The following is a 27,831-nucleotide window of genomic DNA, read 5'->3' as shown; positions in this document are numbered from 1 at the left end:
GACTAGAAAATGTTGCTGAAGTGAGGTGTATACTACTGATTTAAAAAATGTATCATATATCTTATTTCAAAGTATGTAATAAACTGGAAGTATAATAAATGTATAAAAAACTTCTGCAGTTACTATAAGACTAATGTAAAATAATTGAGACATTCAATTGCCAACTTGAAAATAGTAAATTGACAGTTACAATAAATGCGCAAATAATTGAATATAGTGAAAGGTCAATATAGTTTATTTTGATTTACGAATTGGCACATCCCAGCAGTAGCAGTACTACTGCTCCAGTGCTGAAAATGGGAAAACAAATTGTAATCAATTCCTAGCTTGAAATGATTCACATCATATCTCTTCCTTAAATGCCTGCAGGGACTCTAAATACTGTTCTATCTTCTCTAGCAAATTGGTGGCCACTCCAGCAAACTGCTCCCATTGTTGATATTCCGGGTTGTTGGCCACGGAGTCTTCTATTTCTCCATCTTCTGCCACTCCAAACAACCGCTCTTCATCTAGTACAAGAAATGAAGTAGAAAAATTACTATAGGAATTTCATTGAATTAACTATTAGAAATAATTGTGTCATAATTTTTCAGGCAGAAATAGATATTCTTATCATCAAAATTTACTACTAGAGTGTAACATATTTGGTTATTATTTTTTCTGAAGACTTGATTGCACATAGGTTTGTGATTAGTCAGTCCAACTCCTTGTTTTAAAAATAAATATCTTTAGTACTATACACCTCACCATTCAGTCAATATTTTTTTACAACTGATGTAAAGTACTTTGTTGTGTTGGTGGATTTATGTTCACTCATAACTAGTAGTATGTAGACATATACATTCATTACATATTATTTATCACTAGGTAGACACTAGAAAACAAACAGTTCCCGAAAACCGCCAGTGATGAAAGACTAAAATGTAGTTAAATATGTGTGTAGCTCCAACGCAATGGTTTTTGAAGCACAGTTTTTCTGGCGTGTCACAATCAAGTTGTTAATTTAATTAATAGAGGTTTCAATAAATGTAGTCCATGATTAATAAAATTTACTTTATTAACACATCTTACTTTGATAATTTTGTCTTGGTTCTTAAAAGTATTAAATTTAAATTTTAAATTGAATGACCCTAGATAATAATTTGTGCTGAAGTGATCTGGGAGTCAAATTGAGATCATCTAAATCATCCTGTGTTGTTTTCCTTATTTACAATAATAATTTTACATTTGAACACTTTTTATCAGTCTACTTCTCATTTTAATAGCTTTAGAGATCTAATTACTTTACACATTATAGCTATGGTAATAGTATTAAACTTTCGAATGTGAAGTTCAGCTCCTTTTCACCTTCCGCTTAGTGCAATGTCTGACGCTGTCACAGTCTTGACTCCAGAAATCTTTAGTATAAAGATGTCCAAAACCGATGAAAAAGCTCAAAACAAACCCCCTGTATTATTGTTTATTAACTTTACTACACATGACGTTGGTATGGTGGGGATTGATTTACGCGATTGATGAGTTCAAATTCTTTTCACCTCCACATCTGAGATCCGACCTGTCACAGACTTGCCCTACCAACTTCTTGTCTTTTGTTTTTGTAGATGATCTTACAATTTTGTTGCACACTATTATACAGTTTCAATTTTAAAAAATAACTATGGTCAATCACTTTTAGAGTAGGTATCTCTTTATATTTATATTAAATATTTAATTTATTAGCTGATGGTTCTAAGTTTTCTGACCACATTTTGGTGGCTTTTTTCATCTCATTCAAATTTATTTTTAGCTTAACTTTGTTTAGATTTTTTTGATCTTTTATAAATTTCTATCTATAATATCTATCTCATATAATGTTAGATTTATTCTATTTCAAACTATCATAACACTAAAACTTAATTTATAATATTATCACATGTTTTAGGTATGTTACCTTATTTTTATCAGTAAGTGATGGATTTTTCAAATGGTTGTTTAGACTTATTAAAACTGAGATCTTTTTGTCCCAAATTAATTAGTATGAATTTAAATATGAATGTAATTAGAGTTTCAAACTTGATTACCTCTCCCTTCTATCATACAAGTATTCTTACATTTGTTTTTAATGACATTTTTTGAACTATAAATAATTCTTTCAAAAGTAATCCAAATTTCAATCACAACCATACAAACCCAATAGTATTTGGTACCTATACTGCAGTAAAGTACAAAATCATTAAGGAAGGAGATTTCATTTGTATATCTCAATAGATTTTAATTAAAGAGCGAAGAGTTAAAACTGGTCCATAGTTTTCTATCTTGTATATTTCAGTACAATGGTTCAGTATATTTCAGTAGTTTTTACTGAGCTTATCAGTTAATTAGACTAATAAATAGTGTCAGAATGTACCAAGCAAATCGATGAGCACAGCCAGGAGATGGTTGGTAGGTTGGATACCGAGGGCAGCGTACAGATGTGTGGAGTCGATGCAGAAGTTCCAGAGAGCCTGACACACAAGACTCGCCAGCTGCCAATCTTGTTCTCCTTGTCTCTCCAGTACTTCTAGAAGCCTGTACACACATCTTCAGTGTAAACAAACAAATTTTAACTTAATCAAATCATTTATTTAAAATTGCTCCCCTGTAAAATGCAATTACTTTTAATCTGTTCATTTTACATAACGGTGACATAAACAACTACAACATTGTAATAATGTTAACTAAAACAAAGTTTATGGTTGGGAAATGTTTTTATGCAAGAATTATATTTAGAGCAGCAAGGTGACTTTGCAGAAGTGACTGTTTTCTAACTTATCGGCATGACACCAGCAACAACACTTCAAGTAAAAGTGTAGTTATGTAGAAGTCTGATTTCAGACGCTGCACTACGTGTATGGTGAAATGGAGCAACACTTAATATTCGCATTGAATCGACCCTTCCCACCATAGCTATGTTATGCGTAGAAAATTCAGTTGCACCCCCGTGCTTTAGGATCATCTCTAAAATGTCATAAATGCACTCAATTGTGCTCATAGCTCATGAGACAATGAGAATATCTCTTCATCTAGATGACACTGGATAGCTACTGGGTAACCAGACTGAGCCCCTTTGTAGTCTAGGTGTCTCTGGTGTTGAAATGATATAAGGAGTTCAATTTGAATGTCTTCATCAACAACTTTTTATGGATCTCTTTGGACAGACATGGTATCCAGATTCCAGGAGTTAATCTGCATCAGTTTAGGATTTCAGGCGCTGCACTAAGCTAAACTCAATATTTTTTAGGAAAGTGGTTTTACTTTTAATGAAAACAATCAATGAAGGTGTAGCTACACGCAATAGCAGACCTTTAGGGAATGCTGTGATTAAGAACCAGTCAAATGAGGTGACAGTGGTTCTTACAAAAAAAAATAGGTGAAGTGTTAGATATGACGTAAGAACAATAGGCTGTGTGTGCAAACAATCTCATAAGATTGTGATGACTTTCACAATTATAATCAAAATGCAGAATCTGTAAAAAATTTGCATAATAGCTACTCAGCATTTGATTTCCAGTGTTTGTTTATTACCTGTTAATACCGTTATCCTCCTTGAACGCAAGCCGCTTGTCCCAGTCAGCCATGAGGTTGACTAAGACTCCAGTTACAGTGCAGAGTAACTCCCGGTTCTCGTGGGACAGACATCGAACCAGGTGAGAGATCCCTGGACATAACAAGTCTTAATTAATTATCTAGGATGCAGTTCAAGACCTTTCTCTCTACTTCCAATATTCTTTAAAACTATAGTAAAAGCGTTTAAAACTGTTTTGTCATCTGGAAAAAGATTAATTATTAAACACACAATATATAGGTTTTATATGTACAGTCACCACTTAAAATGAATTTATTAAATTAATCATTAGTTCTATAATTAAAGGGGGATAATCTTGCTATATTCTTTGAGATATTTTGGCTGTGTGAAACATGAATGATAGTGAATTCCCACAGTTATGATATCTATATAGAAAGAATTGTGCAAGTTATTTACTATAAAACATACTTAATAACAAAATCAGGTATATGTTAAAGCCTAATCCACGGCCAGTATAATTATGTGTTCTCAGGGTTTAACTCCAGAATCTTTAATATTCCTGTGTTACTTGAAAAACAAGCTCATCTTTCTTTAAAGTAACATTAAAAAACGTATTGGCGTCAAAGAAATGTATTGGCGTCAAAAAATGTATTGGCGTCAATACGTGCAGCAGATATCATCTCATATTAGATTGTAACCAATTAGAATTTTGTTTCAATGGTAAAAAATATCATAAGTGTATTTTATAAGCTACAATATTCAAGATTGACCAAACAGGACTGATGAAAATACTGGTCAATATGGGTTATGTAAAATGACTGATTCTCATTCAGACTATTATTCTTTATGATGTCTACAAGAATGACAGCATAAAGCTATGTCAGAATGACTGTCTATAAAATCATCTGGCTCTTAAAAGACCAAACAGTTGTGTTTGTGCTGAACAAAAATATACATTTTTCCTTAAATTAAACTTGTTTACATCATCGTAGTTTATTTGTGTTCCACTACATTGGGTGAGAGTATACTCTGTATGTTATATCAATCATATTTAACCGGATAAAACTCCTGAAGACGAGGTTACACATTTGCTGTAAAAAGAAAGCATTTGGGGTATAACGTCAAAAATCAGCATATAGTGAGTGAATAATAGTGGATAATAGGGTTTCGGACATTTGTCATCATTTTATGTTACAAAAAGGTTTAATACTGCTTTTCGAGGTTTAAAATCTACCCTTTTTCCAGGTGTAAAAAAATACCCTAAGACATTTTGTAACTTATAACGATTGTAAATGTTTGAAATCCCATTATTGTTTCAAACCTTCTATTGTAAATAATAAACTTAAAACAAAGAATATAGTGAGTGTTGTATTTTACTAAAATAGAATTAGACTAATAAAACTTTTTTATTTGCAAGAAGACCTCTTTGTCTTTAGAAAAGATTTGTAACATTGTAATATGCTTGTAATCAAGAAATATTTACCTTACTATTTAATAAAAGTAGACACTTTTACAAAAATAAATAACTACAGTAAATTTAATTATTGTTTATATATTATTACCTACTGCATTAAATAAGGTGTTATGTAATACATAGTCTATGGACCAAGAAAACATTTTATTACACAGTAAATGTGATCCTTCATCTCCTCCAGATCATCAAAGTATTGATTAATGATTGTTTTGGTGAAAACGTAAACGAGATATCTCATAAAATTGATTTTCATTCGTATTCTCCTGAACCCTTATAATCTATATATATAAAAGAAAGTCGTGTTAGTTACACTATTTATAACTCAAGAACGGCTGAACCGATTTGGCTGAAAATTGGTAGGGAGGTAGCTAAGGACTGGAAAAAGGACATAGGATACTTTTTATCCCGTTCCCGATTCAGGATTCCGCCCCACTGGTCTCTAAAAGTTACGGAAATACCCGTAAGAAATGCATTGCAGCAAACATGTGTTATTAAGTGAAAGAGCCTGTTCAAATTTAATCAGCTGTTCTTTGTAAACATATATAATGCGACAAACAAATATGTTTATATAATTTAATTACGATTTTAAATTTCTTTACATTTATAGTTTGAAAGCATAAAGTAAACTTAAGAGAATCAGCAAATTTTGTTTCAATAAAATAAAAACCATACGCAATTTCGTTTAACATCTGGAGCTCATAATCATTAGACTGTAATAATATGTACCTAATATATGCCTATTTTCGTTTCAAAATTACATTGAGCACCATCATTTATTACATCGTATGTGTGCAAATGAATTTGACTTTTGACTCCTGTCCACGCTGGGCTAATATAGTTCAATTGTATACAAAAATCATAGAATATTAGAGAAAAATTCCAGTTATTTCACAAGTGCATATTGAGACTGTTTTAAAATTTAAATCTTAAATAGTTCATGGGCTTGGAGTATCTTTCAGTGACTATTTATCTCAGAAGGGTAATAAGGACGTTCAAAAGAAATATGCCCCCTATGTCCCAATTTTCTGCAGGAAATCACGTGCGAAGCCGTGGGTAACTGGGTATCTGGTTGTAATTGGTATTTTATTGAAAATCAAGAGTTTTTCGTTATAAAATACTACGAATGTATTGACGACCTGAACTAGCTGTTACCCGCGGCTAATCGCGCATAATTGCTTTTACTAAGTAATATAAGGACTTTTCTAAAGATTGTGTGCGAAGCCGCGGGTAACAGCTAGTTATAAATATAATAAATTGTGGTTACCAATTAGAGCAGAATATAAATTTAGAAATTTGTATTAATCTAAGGAAGCGGTTCTTTGTTCAGTTAAATTTTACCTAATGTGGTTTGAGAGAGGATTGTAGGATTTCAGACATTTTCCATTGTTATGTATTACAAAATGTTTAACACCACACACACTTGTATTTTGTAACATATAGGTAATAATGGCAAACATCCTAAATCTTATTATTCTTTCAAACCATTCATTATCAATTTATAACACAACTTTAAACAAAGAAGTGATGTGAGAATAAATAAATAGCATTGATAAATCTTGAAAATTAAGTTGATCTTTAATATGTGTTTAGTAATGGTCCTATCATAGAGTATAATGAATATTTAGATATTGATAAAGACAAAACTGATTTAAACAAAACTCTTACCTCCAGTTTCAAGGATATAATCTCTCGTCTCCTTGCTCCTTGTCAAGTTCCCAAATACTCTGGTCACCTCAACAAGACAATCGTCATTCCCAGTTAACAAGAGAGCACTGAGACCTGAAATCAAACTGTGCTTTTAGAGTGTATATAAAAATTAATACGTTATAATGTTTCGTCAGTGATAAGCCTAAAGATTATTAGATCAAATAGCTACCACAAAATAACATTTATATCTCTTGATATAAGGTTGATAAAACCATTGTGTGTTAAGTCTAAAAGCTTTTTTTCAAGTGTATGATCATTAGTATCTTTGAAATAAGTGATTCAAACAACAATAAATTGGAAGCTGCAGCTATTTTTAGAGGTATTTTTTGACAACAAATTTTGATTTGACTTTTTTAAACTAAGGAATTTTTTTTCTTTGAAATTTTTTATATTTCTATATTTCTGGTAAACTTGCATCTGCCTGTGACCATTGTTTATGTGTTACAAACCTTTTGTTCACACACACACACACGCATACAAACTATTAGATAATAGTGAGAACTTTTTTGTTATGCTACACATGGTTCTTATTATTTCTTTCTGAAAATTAAGCACTCTTCATTTAAAGTTTTTTCTATACCACATAGTTTAGAAGATTACAATTTTTACACAGTTAAAAGACACCATATATGAGTGCAGTACAGTTTTTCAAAATGTTCCTTTCCTTTTGGACATTCCATCAATATGGGTATAGAATTTTCTTGACTGCAGTGTTTTGCTCTAGAACTATTTAATAAACACAGTAAAAGAAAGATTTTTCTTCACCAATGGGTGCCGGTGGTTACCAAAAATCAAGGTACACTTCTTTGCTAACTTATCAGCTACATGTTCACAAGTATATTTCACAGAAGCAGAATGTTATAAACATGTGGCCAATATAAATAAGTGTTGTATGCGACCAATTACTGCATCATTTGGTGGTACAAGCATTTTAACATTTACTATTTACAATGTTGACTATTTATAGCATGACAGTATTACCATTGTTATTAATTCATTATGGATTTTGTTTCTGTTAGACAAATATGTTATCTTATCTAATTAAAACTGTTTAAATTGTATGGAAACATTATAATTGTCATCAAGAAAAATTGAACATTATATTTGGTAATAAATACAAGTATTACTGCAGTAATTACTTTTTATGAAATCAGCTGGGACTATATTTTTGGTGCCGAAAACTGGTTTGTTGTCGTGATCCAGAGAACATAATAAAATGCAAATTTGAATGCAAGTGTATGTGTGTGTGTTCAATTAAATTTCGGCATAGACGTTTTACAAGTTCGTTCCATTATATACATTTAGAATTCTTAATGTATGCTTTGTTCTTTTAATGCAAATATCTTAGAATATTTATAAAATAAATTTGATTATTTTTTTCCGTTTCTCTTTGATTTCAACAATTTCATTATGGCTCTATACTGAGTGATCTAAAGTAGTCACTATGGCGTCTACTATAGTAAACGTGTTAATACATCTCATCATTGTTTGAAAATTGACTTATTAAAAAACTTATTTTAACTACGGTAAAGAATAAGTTGATCAAATTTGATTGTTGTGTTTTGTTTACAAAAGTGTAGTCAACTGTTATTTTAAAAACTCATAAATTGTAATGTTATTTTTTATATTAATGCTTCTATTATTATATAACTAGTAATTTAATTTAAAATTGAAACATTTTTGAAGAATTTTGCCATATCTGTCTTTATTTTTATTAATTTGGTAAAACAAAAATGTCTGCCAGTTTTGTAATAGTTCATTTATTTCTAATACCATCAATACAGTATTAAACGTATCCACTGACTCCACCTCATGACTCAAATTAGAATTAATAAGATCCTGAACTAACAATAATTTGCTTTCATAATATTCTTGAATCTAGGAAGGAATAAAATTAAAATTCTTAATTCATAAAAACGAAATGTTTGAAGGAGTGATGTAAAAGTAAACAAAATACCTTGAGCTACTTCCAACTGCCGTTGCCCAAAGGGACTGTCTCGAGCAGTCTCTGGGTCTGTGTAGAAGGAGAGGTTGTTGAGGGTACTCAGTGTAGAGAGTATGAGTTCCTCACTCTCGGCTACAGACTTCCTCCGTAGCACTGTCAGTAAAATATCTATGAACCTGCCACCATCCTGACAGGAAACAGAATTTATTTTAAAAACATACACATTACTATCATCTAGGTATTCCAAATAAATTGTTAAAATATTGCTAATACAATTGAAATATGAAATATTTGAGCCTTGCTATGGAAAAACTTGTCACTTTTCGTCTAATATGTTTTTGACTGTGGGTGGCTCTTCACAGCAAGGCAGAAAGTCTTTCAAGACTGAAATTTGTTTACAATTTGTGATGAGATTACTTACCACAAGAGATTATTTTCAATTTAAAAATAGGAAATGGAATCTGTACTTTTAATATACAAAGTGATTTTTAAGTATTTTTCTCCCCCTCTATTAAAACTAAAAAGGATTTTAACGTTTTCAAGAAATCATATAGGATTAAGATTTAATACATTGTGGATCTTTGATGAGATATTCTGATATAGTGCCTTACAGCACATGGCAAGCTCAAGTAATTATAACATACAGTTTTTAATATTGCCTGGTAATAATAAAAAAAAATTGATAATAATGTCTGATAGAATATTTTGTAGACAGCTTATTATTTTTAACAACAAAGAATCTTACACTCAACTTCCATATACTCAAAAGATCATACTATTATGTTCAAGGTGAAAAACACTCTATTGAGATTATGATATTATCCATCTGGTAGTCCTATCTTCTTTATTACTTGTGAACATGTACAGGTTAATAACATTTTATATCGTTTACAATGTAAAATTGCAAGTAGCATATTTAAATAAAAAATTTACTTAATTTTAAAGATAGGATTGAGTGTAGACTGCGAGTGGAGTGGTGGTATATACCATTGCAGTTCAGCTGTTGTGCAACAACATGAATAATTTTTACCCTTTGTGGTGTGTGTGCTCAAATAACTCAAACTGCTGATAATTTAAAATAACTTGATAAGTATTAGAAGTGGTCGGTCATGTGACACACAAATTAATATTCCTTTTCTTTTGAAACAATTGTGCAAGAAAACTAAAATAACTGTCAACATTTCACTGAACTACTTATTTGTTTATATGGTTATAATAATTGGTATTGTTTGCATAAGTTTGCTCTGACTCATGTTTGTGATAAACAATAACTTTTTTTATTTATGTATTTTTTTACGGAAGAACCAGAGTCTCCTCACTTAATCCTGAAAGGACCTTTGCAACTCCCTTACTTAAGTTTCAGGCCCTTATTAAGGATTTTACAGAAGCTTATGAGACTTGAGGGCTCGTGATCTCTGATGCCCTTTAGGTTGAGGAGATAAGCTCCTAGGATTTTTTTTCTGGTTTTGGAAATGGCAGGACAGTGTAGCCATTTGTGTTCCACTGATTCTGCTTTCTCTTCGCAGAGTGTGTATTCATCAGTCTAGCTTAGACCCACCTCCATCAGATGTTTCCTAGGAGGGCTATGCCCTGTTATCATCCCTAGTACTAGTTGTACTATATCCTCCTTACTTAGATCTAGAAGTCTTAACCATCCTTTTGCAAATGGAGAGATAAACATTTTTGATTCCCTGAATCCTGAGGCCTTTCTTCAATTCTCGGATCTAATCCTCTTTTCCCAATCATTTACTAGAGCTTTGCTGTAGGAAAAGCCTATTCCACAGCCTGGCTCCGGCCCTACCAAAAGGCTTTCAGAGTCTATCTTAGCAAGGATGTTTGGTGTTTCATTCCCATAGACAATAACTTAGTAGGTTACTACGAATAATAGAACTCACTTTTGATGAGTGATATTCTAAGGGATACATGTTATCATCATTATCATCATTGCTTGGTGCACAAGTGAGGCCAGCTCCTACAGTTGGATGTAAACACATGTTGGCCACAATACGGATCATCTGTAAACAGAAAAATGTCACTAAAATTACTCCATACCTTGAACATTACAAATTTTTTTGTTGACTTTTTAGACACTATTTTATACTGTAGGAAATGGCTCATTGATTCAAGAAGAGCTATTTAAGTGTATTAATTGTAACAGAGAAGAATGTGAAGGAAACAGGATTTTTCCGGACATTTGCCATTGTTCAGTGAAACAAGAAATCAGTAACACTACGTTTCGAGATCTGCAATCTGATCTCTTCTTCAGGTAAAGAACTAACCTAATACATAATTACAAACTAGGATAAAATAAACAAATCTTACCAAAGCGTTGTGGCACGCCTAGGTCCGGAATCACAACCACTATGTTGTTTGTCAACTTCACTAACTCTATAACCATGCACTTAATAAAAAACTATACAAAACACTAATCATTATAACTGAACTACGGAATACAGGTCACAATACGTCTTCATTCGTCTACTGACCACCTACGATATGGGAGGAGAGTAGAATGAATGACGTCATCCATTACCTTAATAATAACATCTTCAACAGAGCCATCAGAGCCCAACTCTGGAGTAGAGAGCAGGAGATCACTGTCATCGCTGGCACTCATCATCTCCAGATCCTTGTCCAGGTAATTCTCCAGAAGCCCCAGGATGGCACTAAGTCCTCCGGGCTCCTCGTACAGCTTTCATACAGATTACATGATTCAGTCAATGACTGTTTTTTTTTTTTTTTTTTTTTTCTAAGAACAACCTTGTATTTTTTTGAACATTCCCTTTTGGTTCTTTGCAGGAAATGTTAATCTAATAGTCGACACTCATCCAGCTATTTGGGAAATATGAGTTTTGAGTACTGTATATTCTCATGGCCCTTAAGTCAATGATCCGGTCAATTTAGATACATAACTATAGAAGTCTGGTTAGTCAACACAAACTAGGCGATCAAATTACTTCAAGAAACATAGGAATTCATGTTGATGTTATTAGTTGATCAACATAATTAGATAAATACTTCAGTGATCCAAATTAAACTGTAGGTTCATAAATCAATAGCCAAGAACGTTCTATCCAATGGAAATCAATTGACTTTAGATAGTAATACGTAGAACTATCCAGGGCATTCTCATTAATTCTAAAAGTCTTTCATCTGATATAAAGAATTTGAGAGAATAACAGGATTTTGGTCATTTGCCATCATTAGCAGATATCCTGTTTTATATATTTGCCATGAACTTTACTGGGAATTTGCCATGAATGATGTTATGAACTTTTGTTGGTTCAATTTTACTTATCTCTCAAGATCCTTGAAGTAACCAAATCAAAATTCTTTGTTGTCACATTTAAAAAACATGTTTAACAAGGATAAAATACAAGTGGCTTTATCAAATTACTTTAACCTAAATCTTAAACATAAAGGTAGTTTTAAAAATTAGTTTTGTCAAATCAAATATATTAACGTATATCATATATTATTAATGAGAAAAGTCTGTTTCTTAACTCTTAAAAAAGTGGCATTTTACTCAGAGAGACAACAATTGTAATTAGGTGATAGCGTGAAAACAAAAATAAAAACTTGAATGCAATTGTGTCTTACAATATATATGTTCAGTTGAGCCATACCTTAAGCCTGGCTGGGTGACATTTAGCCATGATGTTACCAAGGGCATAGCCAAGTCTCACCACTATGTCCTGACGCCCAGGGAACTTCCTCAATACTTTGGTGATTGTGCGGAAACTTGTGTCATACGCGACTATAGCTCCACAACACGATTCATTCGTTGAAAGAATACTGAAATAAAAACAATATATTCGTCACACTCATAGCTGATAAATAGTTCCTTTGGCAACTCTTCGTGAACAGTGATTTGTAAATGATTTGAGAGTATATAAACGAATCGAGAGGTTTCTTTATACCTGAGAGTACGAGAAATGTTACAAATAAGATCGAGGTCTGCAGAGAAGAGTTCCATGGCACGGCAGAGTTCAGTGATGCCTGAGGAAGCCACAAACTGTGGGAAAGTGGTCTCCTCACTGGCTACGTTACGTAGTGCTCCTGTCAACTGGAACATGGCATGGCTCGTCTGCTCAGGGATGGATAGCAAATCTAGTCTCTGCAACAATATTGTAATGGATGTACAATTCAAATAAACAACTTTAAATAAATATATGTACCTATCTATTTCAAAGGATTTACATATTTTTCTTTTGGAAAGGAACTTTTGAGATTGGTTCAAATTTGCAAATCAGACAAATTATATATTTTTAAATAAAACTAAGATTCAGATTATTTCTTTTTAAATAACAAATATGATTTGATTTGAAACCGTTCTCAACTTTTATAACAGAGTGGTTTGAAGCACTGCAGGTAACTGCACCAAGTATTTTGCTGTTTTATTCCGTTATTGCTGTAGAAAGCTGCAAATCGTTTATGACAAAGTAGTATAACATATATACTTGCTACATTTTTAAATATTGTATTTAGAACAATAACCAGTGGAAATGAGGCTCTTGCTCTTGATGAAAATGTAGGTTGTATATGAGACATTGTGTACATAGACAGACAAATAAATATTGATGCTATTTATTTTTTAAAGTCCAATTTCATTGAGAACAATTTGGAATTTCACTTAGGAGTGTTTACATAATTCTTCACAATCATTTCAACATGAAAATATTTTACACATGACTCTGATATTATCTCATACAAAATTTTATTAAGTTTAATATACTTAATTTATATGTTTTTCAGGGACACGTTTACTTTTGACTTATTGAAGAAAATTGTGACTTAATAATTCTTGCCCATAAAAAATGTCATTCTCTCTGCTGTAAACACAATTCAAAATCTGACAAACTCAGCCCTTTATCAAAAGCAACTTATAGTTATCGGCAGTAAAGAAAATAAACAGCAGATACTCATCCCTTTTACCAGCAATGTTATCAACAGCGAAGTTTTCATTCAATAAATCCCTACTTTGGCTAATTTAGGTCAAAGTTAGAAAACTACAAATTTTGCTCACCTAATTTTAAAATTCTGAACAGCTACACTTTTGAAGGCTTCCTAATAGTATTGTTTTCCAGTATTAATTTTCATTAAAATTGTCTGATTATTATTAAATGTTGTGCATAGGAACCATATTTTAGTATTATTAACTGTGGTCCATAAACCAAAGAGATTAAGCTTTATTTTTATGTTATTAGAATATTGGTTTTCAATATCTGGTGCAAATGCTTACTATTGAACCTTTATTCAATTGGTGTGAACCATAGACCACTGTTACAATTTAAAATTGTTTCTCATATAATTTATAAATATTGTATTTAAAGACACGAAAATGGGTGTTTTATACCACTAGTTAAAACTATAGATTTCTCAATTATCTCCTTAATATTTGTTTATAACACTAAAATGTTTATATTAGTAAAGAGAATGGTCCAAGAAACCTTGAATTTAAACTTACTGCATTGTTCACAATTTTGATATGGAGCACCATCAACTCAAGGGCTCCATGTTGGAGGGAGGTGCGTAAAAGTTGATTGTTCATAGTCAGGAATTTCAGAGCACCATAGCCGTAGATGCAAGCCTCCGCGTCCTCCAAGGGGCTGGCTCTGCCCAAGGCTTCCATAAAGAGTTCTGTAACATTTATGTATAGACTATAATTTATAATCATAACCATGCAATGAAATTACACATAAAAGTTCAGTGACTATGGGTAGCAATGAGCTGTTAGCCACTTAAAAGTACCTCATTATTATATATTAATATAAAAATAAATTTGATGTTTGGTTTTCTTTTTAATTCTGGGAACTGGAAGAAAAACATCCTGTTATGGCAGGGTGTTTTTTATGACTGACAACAGCTTTAAAACCATTTGTCGCTCAAAAAATTTCTTTAAATGTATTATATGTTGTTTTGTACAACTTGTTAAATGTTTGGTAAATGTACATTAGATTTGAAATTATATAGAAATATAAAATAGTTGAAAGATTGCAGAAATGTCAGCAGAAATAGTATTTGGAAATACATGGGGTTATTGGATTATGTAAGGAAAAAATAACCAGAAAACCATTTTACTCAGAATGGGAAAACTACGATTATTTAAGATTAGTGGCTGACAACCAGAACGTATATTAAAATCTAAAGATTGAAAATAAAAACTGTATTCCTATTTTTGATATCTCATACAGTCAATTATTCATTTTTACTATAACAAATTAATCATTTGCCATCCCATGATACCAAGTTTTTGAGCAATTACAACGGCAGTACATGTTACTAAAATATTAATAACTGTTAATTTCAGGATTAAAGTCTCACAGTCACTGTCTATGATAGTACATAGTCTGTTACCTACTACGTAGACTGTAGTCTGTCTACAACCCGACACTGCCCAAATTTCTGTGCACAGTAAAAGCCAGTGTATTAAAAACTAGATAAATGAAAAGTTCTTTAAAGTATACAGAAATCTTTATGTAAGGAAACTCCTTCAATCTTATACTGAAGTCTATAACACAATTAACTCTGTAATCATACTACCTGTGTAAGATAGATTACTATGATTTTTAACTTGAAAACTTTTTATATAATTATGGTATTAAATTCTTGATTATTAAGCTGTCTTAACAATGTTTAAAACTGTTCTGCCATGCAATACTATTCTACATATAAAATACACGACTATACTACAATTATATATGAATTATGAAAATTATCTTACATCAGTGCTGATATAAAGTTTTACCAAGAATATTTTATTGTCATGCCATATAACAATGTATTAACAAAGTCATATTTTAGTAAAATATGTGAAAGAAACATACATTAAAATATAAATACAAAGCCATAAATAAATTTAAACAATGGCCTACAAGAATACAGCTTATACAATTATGTATATGTACTAGATAAGAAGTTACAGAGCACAGATTATATGAAAATACAATCACTTACAGTACAGGAATATATTTCTTCAATAGAGTAAAAAGCATTTGTTTTAACCATTTAGACACAGATATTCTTAAATGTTTACAAGAAAGGTCTCTAACTACTAATAGTAAATTGTTAAAGAGTTTGATGACCAAATGTCATCTGTAGGTATGTACAGTATGTGTTTTTGACAGCCTAGTAAACTTTTGATTGATCATATCTCAACAAAAATAGAGGGAAGAGTAATTATATCTTGTTCGATGAAATATTCTTTACAAGTATCACTAAGATTATAAAGTACGTACAGCCTTCTTTTGGTGCAGGAAAATCTATTTAGTGCCACTAAACACACCTCAGAGAAGTGTACTATACATAAGGTGAGAGTGGAAAAGTGAAAATTATGCCTTTAATACTAAATTTGGACTGGTACTATGTTTAAGTTTTTTAAGTAAAAAGATAACTCAACTTAAGGACAGAGCCCTGGGGAACCCTCTTAGCAGACCTCTGATTGCTTATTTTGACAATTTAGTACCTATCAGACAAATAAGAACTAAAGAGAGACAATTCAACCAACAATCATTATTCTTATATAACTGTTTTTGGTAGTGTAATGTTATAATATTTCAATTACTTGTTGAAATAACTCCATTTAAGTAAACAAGGTATATTAAAAAAGTAATGTAAATTTTCATTAAAAAAATTATTTGTCTACATTAATGTTGTCACCTTCAAAATAGTCCCCATTAGATATTACACACTTGTGCCAGTGCTTCTTCCAATCCTCGAAACACTTCTCAAACTCGATCTTTCGGATAGCCTTTTGCTCTTTCAGTGATGCACTTTTAATGCCATGTATGCTTGTAAAAACGACGGCTCTTTAAGGTTTTCTTTATTTTTGGAAATTAAAGAAGTCAAACGGAGCCATTTCTGGACAATATGGAGGCTGGGGCATCGTTACAGTACTCTTTTTGGCTAAAAAATTCACTAACAAGCAATGAAGTGTGAGCAAGTGCATTGTCATGGATGAATTGTTTTGCCATAAGTCCGGTTGTTTTTTTTTTTTTATTATTATTATTGCTTCACGCAAACAGCACTAAACTTGCAGTTAGTACACCTTAATTGTTTGACCTTGTGGTAAGAATTCATGATGCACTATGCTATTAAAATTAAAGAGCAAAGTTAGCAAAACCTTCTTGTTCGACTCCACGTGTCGAGGCTTTTTCAGTCTTGGCAATCCAGAATGCCTCCTTTCAGTAATTCTGCATCATCCTTGACTTGATTTAGTGACTTCTGAGCAACTTCCATTTGCCACTGTTTTTGTTCAAAATTCAACAATTAATTTTGGAACAAATTTTGCTGCCACGTTTCATAACCAAAACATTTAAAACATGTCATGGAGATCCAATTTAAATTCAAACACCATCAGCATAAATTCTCTGATCATAATATGGCGATCGTTCATAACCGTATCTTACACTTCTTTCATGTTTTCATTGGTTGTTGATGTGCTAGGGAGTCCAGAATATTCGTTATCTTCAATGTTTTCATGGCCAGCTTTGAAACATGTAAACCCTTGTTTTACTCATAGCAGACTCGCCATAAGCCTTTGTTAATATTTCCCACGCTTTGTTATACTTTATTTAATTTTTCACACAAAATTAGATACAAATACATTTATTCACTTTTTTACAAACAAAAATCACTGAGTTCATAAAACATCTCTAACCACAGCAGCTGCCACTGCAAAAGTAAACAATGAATACAGCTGAGAGTTTTATTATACTTCAGGAACGTGAGTACCAACATAATAAAAACAAATCTTGACAATCGAACTCACCAAACTCAGGAAACTTAAAAATTCTTGTTACACACCTCGTATACTTATTACTTACATTATAAAACAAAAGGATGGAAACATAATTGATCACCTAGGACATTGGTGTCTTGGAAAAGTCTGTCATTTTTGTCGGTTCTGGAGATCTTGAATATAAGTTTGCACACAGCTGATAGGTTGTGGCCGCTGACACGGAGCTGGACAACACAAAAACACAGTATATGATTTTTACAGAACAAAACTGTTTTTTATAACATCTTATCATATTATCATCAATCATATTAAGAAATATACCAACAGAAAATTGATAATGAAGAAAAAATATAATAATCTAATGAGCTCATGTTAACAGATGTAAGCAGTTACCATGAGTGCAATGCGGGTGATGTGGAGTAGCAAAGTTTCTCCAGCATTTTCAACAAATTTGTAAATACTTTTCAAAATATGAGACTTGAGCTTAGTGTTCTTAGACGCTGGAATATTTTCTTTCTCCAAAATGTTGTAAAGTCTCTCAAAAACTGAGATTACATCTCCGTCTTCAGCTTCTAAAACATTTTACATTTTCACAAATAATGAAAAAATTCTCATAATACACTCATAAAGAAAAGTATGCAGTAATTTTATAAATAAATAGTACCAACCATCTCTTTAATACAGAGAAAATCTATTGGTTGCAGAATAATGTTATGCTTCAAATATTAAAAATCCACCATAGGTTTATATTTTAAGATTGAGAGATAAATATTTTTTTCTGATTATTTTACAAGACTCCACTCCTACTCTTCACTGTCTGACCAGTGATATCCTACTACTCAAATAGTACAAATGGGGACTCAAACATGTCTGAACAGACTGAAGTGTATACCACTTGAGATAAATTAATTCTTACTTTAAAAGACCAATGTATGAGAATAATTTACATTTGAAATGTCATTTTCATCCTCCATAAAAACTTGTACAAATATTTTTGATCAAGAATACGCTCTACTAAATCATACTATAAATGTCCAAAAACATTATATATATACACCCACACACACAATATAATACCGGATTTGAGTCTTTGACAAGAAAGGTTTAAAATTTTGTTTTGTTCTTGTCAAAGACTCAAATCCGGTATTATATTTTGTGTGTATTAAAATTTTAAACCTGAGTACTTCTTCATAAAGAGATGTTTCTCAAATACCTTTCAAAATTGGAGGTGTATCATCTAGATCTTGTTCCTCAACTGAAGGGTTAGTCACTTATAAGTAAGACAGCATTTGTGGTTTTCAAACATGATAAGTATTGCAAAGCTTTCAAGGAGCTTGTTGGATGATTCGGTTGATGTAGAGAGATATGAAGGCAAACTCTTTTATAAAAAGAAAACAGCATGCTACGTTTTTAAATATTATGATAAAAAAATACTTTATAACTTATATTAATATATTATTTTATTTTGTAAATTACAATTGTTAAAGCTGTATTTAAAGAACATTTAGTGATTAACGGTCAATATCTAATACCCCGTTTCCGCAGTTTCTGCAGCTCTGCCAGGATACTATCCAAAGTGTCAGATGGCTCAGCAAGTGGTGGTTTAATTTTCTCTACTTGGGCAGGTATTTCCACCACTTGTTTGCGAGCATTCACACGTGCCTCATTGATCTTGTTATCAGTCGCTTCCATCAGTTTGTCCATACCAATGATACCTTTAGGGGAGCCTCTCGGTTCGGAGAATGCCAGACTCTTAAAATCTCTTAAACCTCTATCAGTCTTCTTCTGAACTTCCACTACTGGTGGAAATTTTTCTCTAGGTATTATCACCTGTGAATTTCAAATGGATTAGTTTCAGTACTAGATAATTCTGAAATGAAGTAATTTTTACAAAATTATAAGTTATTAATTATGAATTCAAGTTAAATCTCTTAGGATCAAAACTCTCTAATTATAAAAATTATTTTCTACCCATAAATGTGGGAATAAGAATTAAATAAATTAACATGTTCTTAAAAAAACTGTCAAAATTTGTATTCAGACAAATTCTCTATATTTCATCAGAATATAAAAAGCACTATGAACAAAGTCAGTGAACTTTCATTTTTGGATGAAGAACTGAATTCCACATTTTCGTCATATACAAACAAAATTTTTAACTTTACAACTTTTCAATTTAAAATAAGGAATTTCCCATCAGCAAACTGTTCCTTGAATGTTGTTGAAAAGGGATATAATATGTTTTAATTTTTTTATACAAAACCATCTCAAAACTGAATCTTTTGAAATACATTACAGTTTTGACCTAGACTTCATTTTCATAAAGTGATGAAAAATAAATGTTCTTAGCCCAGATCCATTAGGAAATACAACTATGTCTCCATTTGGTCTAATTTTTCTTATGATCCTGGCAGTTTTCATATTTAGAAGTGTTGTTAATCAATTTTGCATGGAGGCTCAGGCTGAGGCCAATTCCCCTACAGATGTTTGATAAGGATAATTGTAATCTTCCAACACATGCAAAGTCTTTCATATGTTTTCTTAGCCTAACTATAGATGATGCTAAATGACAATGCAAAATGTTTGGTTACTTAGCCAACGTTGGGATTTTAGAAAACCAAATTGCTACAACATGTTTACCTCCTGTTCACCTCCTCCGGGGAGTAAGCTCCTCCCCACTCTCCTCACTGATGGGTTGCCTAACGCTGGTCCATAGCTCCTGAGGCCTGCGTGTTGGTGAGCATGTCAGGATATCCACACTGGTGCGCTCCTTTGGGCTACTGTGAGTCTGGCGTATAACAGCAACGTCAGGTTGTACATCTGCCTCCACCTCCTCGGGCACTAGTCAGAACAGCATTGTCCAACTAGATATTTGGTAGTAGATTCACACAACACTAATACAACTTAAAAGTTAAATGGTTTATGTTGAAGCATAAAAAATTAAATTAATTGAAGCTAAATTTTAGAATACAATTAATTTCTTGTATGTTTATCTTTACTGTTTTATTCCTTAAAAACTATTATCATTATTAACAAAGTAATTTATGTTAAACAAAATTATCTTTTTACTCTAATTGTTTTGAAATTTCCTTATAATTTTATTGAAATGTTTGTTATTGCAAGACTTATTGTTATAATTTGAAAACAAGTTTGAAAATGTTATATTTAATTTAAATGTTTTAGTTAGATGTATAGTTTATTTCTCCATTTGAATCTAGAGTTTGAAAACTCATCAGACAGTTTGTATCTACTATGTAACAATGCACAAGCTGTGTTTAGTACAATTTTCTCGTTGTACAGCAACCAATACCAGCTTACCTCTATCATGACAGCCACTGCGTAAAGTTCAAGAGTGGTGTGGATATCAATTACTCTCATACAGGGACATTACATAAATATTTATTTACCTATCAGTCCTGATACCAAGTAATCAATGTTAATGAAATTTTTTGATCAAAATTTTATTACAAATTTTAAACTTGATGAAGATTGGACTCTGATTAGTGAGATGTCTAGGAGTATCCCATTTAGATTCCATGAAGCACTAAACAAATTTAATATTTTGATCAGGATGTGATTATACTTAGTGGGATACCTCTCAAAGAAAAAATTAAAATTGGTTTCGGTAACAAATATGTAGCCCTAATCCTGTTTAAAAATTGTATCTATCAAACAATTTTTGTTTCAAAGTTATATAATATTATTTTAATTTAGGGTAAAATGAATTGATATCATATAGAAGGCACGATAGTGATGGAATATTTTAAGCATCATTCATAAATAAATCTAAAAAAACTTCTTTATTTTTTACATTTTTAATTTTTGAAATTTTTTAAATTAAATAACACATATTTGTACATTTAATTGCAAGTGTTTTGTGCAATATTTTAAATGTATGTAAATAATAATACTTTTTATAAAAAAATTAAACTTATGGATTTTTAAAAATTTCTTATTATTTACATTTTATGAAATGGTTAGAGTTTGTAAATGTATAAGAATTCTCTTATGAAACTATTTAACATTTTCAGTAATTGGTCTTGACTCCTCGAGATAGGACACTATGCACTAGTGCGTCAGCCGCAGTCAACCTGTTTATTTTCCAAACTACTCCTATTTCATCATAAACTAATCCTGAATTTTAATTTTGTTCATTTAAAAATAAGTCTCAGAATTATTAAATTTTCTTGGAGTCCACATATTGTGTAAAAAATATGCATTAGGAATGAAGAACACAGCTCAATTGATGAATGACTGTTAGCTATGAATGAATTTTTATGCCTTTTAAATTCAAACACAGAATTCGTTACTTCATAAAAAATTATAAACTTATGTTTTCCATAAAGCTAATTTTTTCAGTGTAACCAATTTAAAGATATTTAAAAATATACCTCTTATTGATACTTGTTATTTTTTTCTTTGCTTACTACATGTTACAAGTCTTATAACAAATCTCACAATTGTCTAATGAGGTTGTGCTCTTGTAGTGTTTTTTTCGTCTCACATCAGTGATCGCTGGTAGTCGAGTTCTCTGTAGTTTAGGGAGTTTTTCTCCGGCGTAGAGGAAGGAAACATTTCCGGTACTTAACTTGGGAAGTGTGCTCTCAAAGTCATGAAACTTAACTTGTCCAAGGCTGAAAGAGAAAAAATCTTTCACTAACACTTTTTTTAATTTGCTATTATTTCATGTGACAGATTAAATAATTAATTTTACTTTAATACTAACTTTTTCTCAGAGTATACATTTTTAAAACATTAACTTAATTTTAGTTAAACATTTAACTTAATATATAGTGGTTATCTTTTTATGTTTAAAACCTGTTGATACTTTTAGACATTTCACATTTACCGTAGTTACAAAGAGATCAGTAAAAACCATAAGCAGGAATTACTAATTTAAGGTACCCTCTAACAAATTATCAAAAATATAAAAGAGTTTCGCCAAGAAAATAACTTTTAATTTAAGTTTCTGTCAATTTTACTGACTATTGTGAATTCTACACTTAAAAAGAATGGCCACTAAACCTGTTATAATGTATTAAATATGTTTTTATAAGATAGTTTGTAGGTTACTACATGGACTGCAGCATCCTCCAGATTGGTTTGAACAGAAAAATAAACAACAAATGAATAGTAAAAATGCTTTTGGGTTGATGAGGAAACAAATGTTTAATGGCTAGTGCCTAGGGGAATGCTACATCATATGGCATTAGTCAACAAAAAACAGTACATTTGCTTCTGCAATACATTGTGTGGTATACAGCTCTGATCAGAGTGGTCATTATTTTGCGGTTTAGTACAAATAGTGTGTTTCCTGACTCATTTCCAGGAGACACCAGATTGATAGATGTACTTGGCTCCTCCCGTAGCTGCAATCAACTGGCTTGGTGATAATCTTCTCTCAATCAGGTATGTTCTATTATCTTAGAAACAGATGTTTCTATTGAATTAAGTTTATTTTCCAGTTATTACATATTATCAATAAGTGCCTGAGCTAAAACACCCAGACAGTCTATGCCATAACATACTGAATTAGAATAAGAATAATTTATTCACACAATAGAACTCAGAGGTTTTCTGTGCAAGTCAAAACATCAGAATCATATGTAATTTTAAAAAAGCAACAAAACAGCATACAATTTAAAGGTAAAACACAATAAATTCTTGCAACATTTTAAAGTTATTCCTACTGCAAAAAAATTAATCTAATCAAGACATGGGTATCACGAGAGCCTCGTGGAGACTGTAGACAGGCTTCCCGATCAAGTAAGTCTTTAAATAACTTTTGAAACTGTTTACATTTTGTTTTAATTTTGATTACATTTGGAAGTAAATTGTACAGTTTAGGACCAAAATACAAAAATCGAGTTTTTGAAAAGGTTGAATCTGAAACTGTCTAAAATTAGGTAATTTCTGTGCCATGTGTTATGATCATGATTTAAATGTGAAAAAGATTTTTATTTTGATAAACAAACATTGTCGAATGAAAAATGAGGCTAAGGTAAGTATCCCACTGGATCGGAAACGCTCTCTACAGCTCTCAACTGATCTCATTCCCCAGACGACCCTCAACGCTCTCTTTTGAAGAATGAATACTCTATTAAAGTTGATGACACTGGAAAATCCCCAAAATATTATTCCGTACCTCAGCTTTGACTCAAATAAGCCAGTGACATAGCTTTATAATATGAATTCATTTTATTATGATCAATAGCAGTTCACGAGAGACTTGTTTGTTATAGTATAAAATGTTGTGAAAAGTTTTGTATAAATTATTATTAGATTATGGTACATCTAATTTTTTTATTGTAAGGAGTAGTAATTCTACATATAAAGATATCAAGCTGAGTTTGTACCTTATAGCACTCGGAGGCCTGCCAGAGTTGTTCCTACCGAAGAGGATGCGGTGAGAGTCCCGAGGAGTGAAGGGCCGCTTGGTATTGACAGCCCGGACTGCCTTGTGCTCCATCGCTGCCCGGGCCTCACTAACTATTTCTGCACTGGTCTTTATGATGCAAGACGGTGGCGTGTAGAACGGGTTGTACTGACTTCTGGTTTCCATCATATTGACTGAATTTCACAAATTAAAGTTATTTATACATATAAGAATAAAAAGTACTATAACAAAAATAAGTTTTTAACTGAAAACCATTTTCATAAATTTTAAAATTTTGGAAAGAGATGAATAATTTTGGTTAGTTTAACACCTTTACTGTGGGTTTACACTTGATGACACCAACTAGTAGTAGTTTGTTGTGCACCATAAGGTGTCTGTCGCAGTCTACATGTTAATTTATAAACATGAAAATCTGTTGGCCAACTTAATTTTAAATATTTTTTTATACTTCCTCACTGTCAGTAAATATTTTAGAATATAACCATAAGTTAGTGATTTTTTTTATTAATAAACTTACATAATTTATAATTTTAAAATTTATTTTGAATGATCATTTTATAATGGCAGACAACTTGATATTAAGCCAAGCCATTTTTTTACCTAAGGCTCATCAATATCAAATTTGTTAAGTGGAGTTTTCTAAATAATGCAATTGTGTCCAAAATGTAAATGCATTAAAAAATATCAAATTTTTAAGATAAGTTTATTTTTCCACGAAAAATAATATTTTATACCATATTTCTATATAGTTTCAACCAGAATACAGATACTTGTTATAGTGAGTGGCCATCTTGTCCAATCATTTCTCAAAGAACCAGTGTGCTAGTGAAGACAGCCATATAACCCTACAAAGATGTTTTCAAGATGTCGTCATATCCAAGACTCATGTTTCATATACAGGAGTACTTTTGGTACTCAATTTGTATGTGATTGTAATATAATAATTATATGAATAACAATTTTAGAATCTTGTGGAAAATAGTGTAAAAGCATGGAATTGATGAACTGTATTTATACCCGCCACATTATTCTACTTTTTATCAGTACCATCGACCTTGTACTGTATTGACTCTCCTTATTCTATTTGATAAGATCGTAAAGGGCTGTGGCCCATCAGAACAAGATTTAAAAGGAGATCAGCCGCTCCATTAAAAAGCATTGTTTGTTATCTTTAATGTTCTCAACTCTCTTAAGTTGTCATCACAAGGCTATATCATATATCGTATTATAACTAAATAGAATTTACTTTCTGGACATGCCTTATATATTTTTTAGATGATTTTGGAAATAAAATCAATTTCTGTCTTCCAAGTTTTAGTAAATATTTTAATAAATATTAATGGAACTAAATAATTACAAATATTTAATAGTGATCACTCTTTGTAAAAGTTAACTACATATTCCAGTTAGAAAATAAACTATAAAGATTTTAGAATTACAAAATAACATATATATTGCCTTTATGATGTTATAATATTCCAAGAATGATTTGCTGTGTTTAAAATAATAAACCTTTACAGTCCAATGTCCAGTCGTAAGGTCCTGCAGCAAAATAGAGCAGTATTACTGGTCCTGATTCTGGCACAAAAAGGATTATGTGGTAATACATATTCTAACTATAGTTTACAATATCAAACCTTCATTTCAACATTTTGACCACAGCATTACAGTATGTTTTCAGCATAATAAAAAATATATTGTTATTACAGAACATATTGGTATTATTATATGAGTACAATATTAAAACTCGTTCATATAATTCTTCTATTTTTCTTATATATTTTCTAAAACAGTAACTACGCCTAAATTTAGTTATAATATACTTGGTGATGTGGTCATCTCCTGAACTATTTGTGTTGAATAAGAAATATTAATCCTAGAAATAAGTTAACAATTTTAAAAATACGATTGAGTTTATGTTCATAAAACCATTTTTGTTATTATGTAAAAGAGAAAAAAAAATGATGAAGCAATAAACTTACACCACTGTAAGTTTGACAAAGTCGGGAACTTCTTGTACTGCTACACATTGCTTAAGAAAAACAATCTCAGATCGACAATAAAGATTTTTTTCAAAAAGTACACAACATCCAATAAACACTGAAAAGTAAACAATGTGAAGCACACTAATCCAAGAGCAACTAAGAGTACGGTCATGCAACCTCAAGTTATATTGATTCTGTTGCTAGGAGCCTACCTTTGTTTGCTACTGTTGCCATCCTCAGGTTCTTGATCAATGCCTCAATGTCACCCTCTCTTAACCTTTCATCTATGACCTTTCTACGTAATTTAACGATTTTACCATCACACTATAACTTCATGTCAATATTAAATATTAAAGAAAAATTCCAAGGAAAATTTCTTTGTAGTCTACAAAAGACAAACACAACAAATTGATATTTTAGTCAATAAAAAAAAAACAACAGCATAAAATGACATTTATTTGGTTTACTAATACATCACAACATATGGTTTTAAAATAACATGTGTTGTATATATCATAGGCTTTCTGTACTAAATGAACATTGATCCATGCACGTTGGAGTTGATCTACTACAAACAGGATTTTAAAATTCTGTTTATTTCAAAGAAGTTGTTGAATAACTAACCAGTGATAAACTACTTTTTTCAGAATAAAGTATATTGTATTTCTGTTACTGTCACAAATATAGTCATCAAATTTCTTTGCAGTTTGCTGATTGTCTTTCACACACAGAGGGACACAATGAAAACAATTCATTTCAAACAATTGTTGTACCAATAGCATCATGTACCACCATTGGTACACATGAAAATGTAACACAAGAAATGGTACACCATACCACACTTAGTACAACAATTGTTGTTGTGGACTATAATGCATTGCATGTGCATTTGATGCTATCAAATATAATTGTTATGCGGCCTTAAGAAATATTTCATGGATGTGTTCATATGGTGATATATACACTGCCCACTTCTCAAAAGATATAATATAGATGCATTTACACCTAAAATGGAATTAAAAATATAGAACTGTTGTATATGGTTGTATCCCCAGATAACATATTAGAATAAATGTAGCAATTTAGAACCAGGTCATCCTTTTTAAAACACCCTCTGTATGAATTGTGATTTGATCAAATATTGATGAAATTACTAGTGGAGAATTTTGGTATGAATGTTTTACCACTATTATGTTGTTCGTTTTTAATTTACGTAGAAAGATAATTGCTAATAAACCTGACAAAGGGGAGCCCATACTAATCTGTTTTCTTGTTTAGACAATTCTGAATTATATCTAAAATAATTTTTGGGTTACTGCAACTGTTAATTTCAAAACTGCACCGATTTAATATTTTATTATCTATTATGTGAGACAGTCTTTAAGACAATGTAATTTTTAATTTATTGGACTGTTTGAGTACATACTTCTGTGTCAATTGATACCAATCTTGCGTTCTTAGATATTTACTGTGATTTATTATATGTATTACAATAATAATAATAACTTATATGAATCTCTTAAATCAATGTTGTTTTTAGTAATTGTCTTGAATACTTAATGCTTTGCAGGTAGCTCTGTTCTTAAAGTTTATTACTGGTCTTAAATATTTTTTGTTGTCCCTTTAAAGTTGAATCTTATACATCGGTTACTCTGTTATTATATCAGATTTTGGCAAGTTTTACATTAAAAAAAGAATATTTTTTGTATTTTTGAATTGAAAATGTACTGTGTGTTTGAATATATTCAACTTTTGATTTCAACTCTTTAATTATAATTTTGTTGTTTTATAAGAATTGTATTACTTTTGTTAACTTTGATAATAATCAGGACTGGCTCTAGGCAGGTGCAAATGATGTGGCTGCACTGGGCCCCGCTCTTGAGGAACCAAAGAAAGTATTTACGTTTACAGATTAATAGTGTACAATAAAAATGCAGATTGTTTTCATAAATACAACTGCTACAAACAACAGTCTAGTTTAATAGTTTTGCTTGTATGTTCACCTGCATAGCCTACACAGCATATTATGTCATTATTAT

At 31.2% G+C, this 27,831-nt stretch overlaps 2 protein-coding genes across 3 annotated transcripts in view; one reads left to right on the top strand and one right to left on the bottom strand.

The window, feature by feature from the left end:
* Positions 1-23,911, top strand: part of LOC124357142 — a 54,271-nt gene extending 30,360 nt beyond the window's left edge. For both annotated transcript variants that reach the window (XR_006921924.1, XR_006921923.1), the window contains exons 5-6: positions 22,740-22,819; positions 23,774-23,911. The gene's annotated coding sequence lies outside the window, so the exon portion shown is untranslated. The remainder of the gene's footprint in view (positions 1-22,739; positions 22,820-23,773) is intronic.
* Positions 218-26,265, bottom strand: LOC124358269 (armadillo repeat-containing protein 2). Its single transcript, XM_046810563.1, has 18 exons — positions 26,005-26,265; positions 23,767-23,980; positions 21,869-22,044; positions 20,062-20,251; positions 19,781-19,817; positions 18,943-19,240; positions 17,804-17,982; positions 17,532-17,634; positions 14,138-14,310; positions 12,591-12,787; positions 12,297-12,465; positions 11,204-11,362; positions 10,566-10,685; positions 8,683-8,857; positions 6,684-6,797; positions 3,544-3,676; positions 2,387-2,547; positions 218-509 (listed from the first exon to the last, which is right to left on the bottom strand). Exons 1-18 carry the CDS (start codon positions 26,024-26,026, stop codon positions 343-345), a joined length of 2,787 nt encoding a protein of 928 aa, XP_046666519.1. The 5' UTR covers positions 26,027-26,265; the 3' UTR covers positions 218-342.
* Positions 26,266-27,831: the final 1,566 nt, after the last annotated feature.

Source organism: Homalodisca vitripennis, chromosome 3 (genome assembly GCF_021130785.1).
Source record: "Homalodisca vitripennis isolate AUS2020 chromosome 3, UT_GWSS_2.1, whole genome shotgun sequence".
NCBI classification, from domain to species: domain Eukaryota; kingdom Metazoa; phylum Arthropoda; class Insecta; order Hemiptera; family Cicadellidae; genus Homalodisca; species Homalodisca vitripennis.
This window is presented reverse-complemented; position numbering and strand designations above follow the sequence as displayed.